The sequence below is a fragment of the Diaphorina citri genome, unplaced genomic scaffold (assembly GCF_000475195.1).
Source record: "Diaphorina citri unplaced genomic scaffold, Diaci psyllid genome assembly version 1.1 scaffold9880, whole genome shotgun sequence".
NCBI classification, from domain to species: Eukaryota; Metazoa; Arthropoda; class Insecta; order Hemiptera; family Psyllidae; genus Diaphorina; species Diaphorina citri.
The window spans coordinates 1-2,145 of NW_007387254.1; the positions used below are offsets into that span (position 1 = coordinate 1).

General features: G+C 42.1%; 1 protein-coding gene across 1 annotated transcript; it reads right to left on the reverse strand.

The window, feature by feature from the left end:
• Nucleotides 1–1,063: 1,063 nt before the first annotated feature.
• LOC113472894 lies at nucleotides 1,064–2,139 on the reverse strand. The gene is made up of 2 exons (XM_026832680.1): nucleotides 2,129–2,139; nucleotides 1,064–1,436 (listed from the first exon to the last, which is right to left on the reverse strand). Exon 2 carries the CDS (start codon nucleotides 1,409–1,411, stop codon nucleotides 1,064–1,066), a length of 348 nt encoding a protein of 115 aa, XP_026688481.1. The 5' UTR covers nucleotides 1,412–1,436; nucleotides 2,129–2,139.
• Between the last annotated feature and the right edge of the window lie 6 nt (nucleotides 2,140–2,145).

The following is a 2,145-nucleotide window of genomic DNA, read 5'->3' on the forward strand; positions in this document are numbered from 1 at the left end:
AGTTCGTAATTACGGTCAGAGCTTTGGTCGTGGAATTCGGCACAGAGTTCATCCAGCAGGGTACCTAGCTGAGCGGACCGTAACAGTTTGATGTTGCCTGGAGACACCGATGTGGCTGTAGAATAGAATAGAGAATAAATTAGTCGTGGAATTCAACAAAACATGACACACAAAATAGATCAGAGTACCAGCCTAGTTAGCGTGGTTGGTAGCGCGTCTGCCTTGTAAGCGCTAGGCCGCGGGTGCGATTCCCACCCGGGGCGGATTTTATTGGTTCCTTCATTTTGGGTTGATGACTCATTGCTGTCACATTGATCTGGATGAACTATAGATGAGGTTCGTTCTCGGAAAGGCTGGCTTTCTCCTATCCTGTCTTCCTTCTCTATTCGATTTCGGGACGATAAGACCATAGCAGTTACAGTTCCCCCTATCGAACTTCTTGGAAAAAAAAAACAAAAAAAAAAAAACCTGTTGCTTCCTCATTATTTCCACTCGAACTCGTCTCTCCTTTAGCCTTCGTCAATCGCTCCTTCTCTTCGTCTATCCCAACAGAATCCATTTTGGCAGTCTTTTCCTCTTCTGTCCCAACAGAAGAATTTAATTTGGCAGTCTCATTTTTCTCGTCTATCCCAACGGAATTCAACTTGGCAGTCTTTTCCTCTTCTATCCCGACAGGACATAACTTGGCAGTCTCAATTTTCTCTTCTGTCCCAACACAATTTAGCGGTCCTCTTCTATCCCAACAGAATCCATTTTGGCAGTCTTTTCCTCTTCTATCCCAACAGAAGAATTTAATTTGGCAGTCTCATTTTTCTCGTCTATCCCAACGGAATTCAACTTGGCAGTCTTTTCCTCTTCTATCCCGACAGGACATAACTTGGCAGTCTCAATTTTCTCTTCTGTCCCAACACAATTTATTGTGGCAGTCTTACTCTCTTCTATCCCAACAGAATTTACTTTGGCAGTCTTAATCTCTTCTATCCCATTGGGACATATTTCGGCAGGATTGGATTTCACATTGGCAGTCTTATTTTCATTGGTTGCTAGATTATTCGTGGTTGGTTCACCAGAGGGGGCATCTTATCCCAAAAGAATTTCCTTTGGCAGTCTTAATCTCTTCTATCCCATTGGGACACATTTCGGCAGGATTGGATTTCACATTGGCAGTCTTATTTTCATTGGTTGCTAGATTATTCGTGGTTGGTTCACCAGAGGGGGCATCTTTGCTCTTCTTAAAAGAGGGCACACCTTTGGCAGTCTTATTTTCAGCGGTTCCTAAACTATTCGTGGTTGGTTCACCAGAAGGGGCGTCTTCGCTCTTCTTGAAGGAGGGGACACCACCCATGTTAAGCACCACTGAGCCTGGTCGGAACTGGAAGTCCGGGTGATCCTTGATGTCGTACACACTCATCTCGGACTCTCCCAGACACTCGGGACTGAAACAGAGTTCAAATACAAAATCTAAGTCATATCATGTTTTTTTTTAACTTAAATAAGGTAAACTATTTATTAATATGACTTGTAAAAACGTATTACCCATCAAATATATAAGACCTTATTTAGACTGTGGGGTAAAGGTCAGTCTCACCCTAGCGGCAGTATAAATGAGGTATATTCTAGTAAAGCTGAGAGCCTCTTCAAAATAGACTAGTTGCGCCTACTTAGGTAAGGTTTCAATGTAACGAGCAGAGAAAATGAGGAACTAGGGAATTTTTCTTCTTCTTCTACGACTTCTAGGTCCCGGGATAAATCGATTTAAAAAATACCACTTTTCAGTCTCACCCTAGCACCAGTATAAATGAGGTATATTCTATTATACTCTAGTAAAGCTGAGAGCCTCTTCAAAATAGACCAGTTGCGCCTACTGTAAGGTTTCAATCTAACGAGCAGAGAAAATGAGGAACTAGGGAATTTTTCTTCTTCTTCTACGACTTCTAGGTCCCGGGATAAATCGATTTAAAAAATACCCGTAAATCTTGAACTCTGACGTCATGACACGACATATTTTTCCCAACTTTTTCGACCATAAAAAAAAAATCTTCCTGTTCTTACTTACCTTTTTTGGGTCCTACTGGACTTCGCACAAGAATTTCGTTAGAAAATCCCCCATTTCAATGTAGGTACTTACCTCTCGCCCTCTCGGGT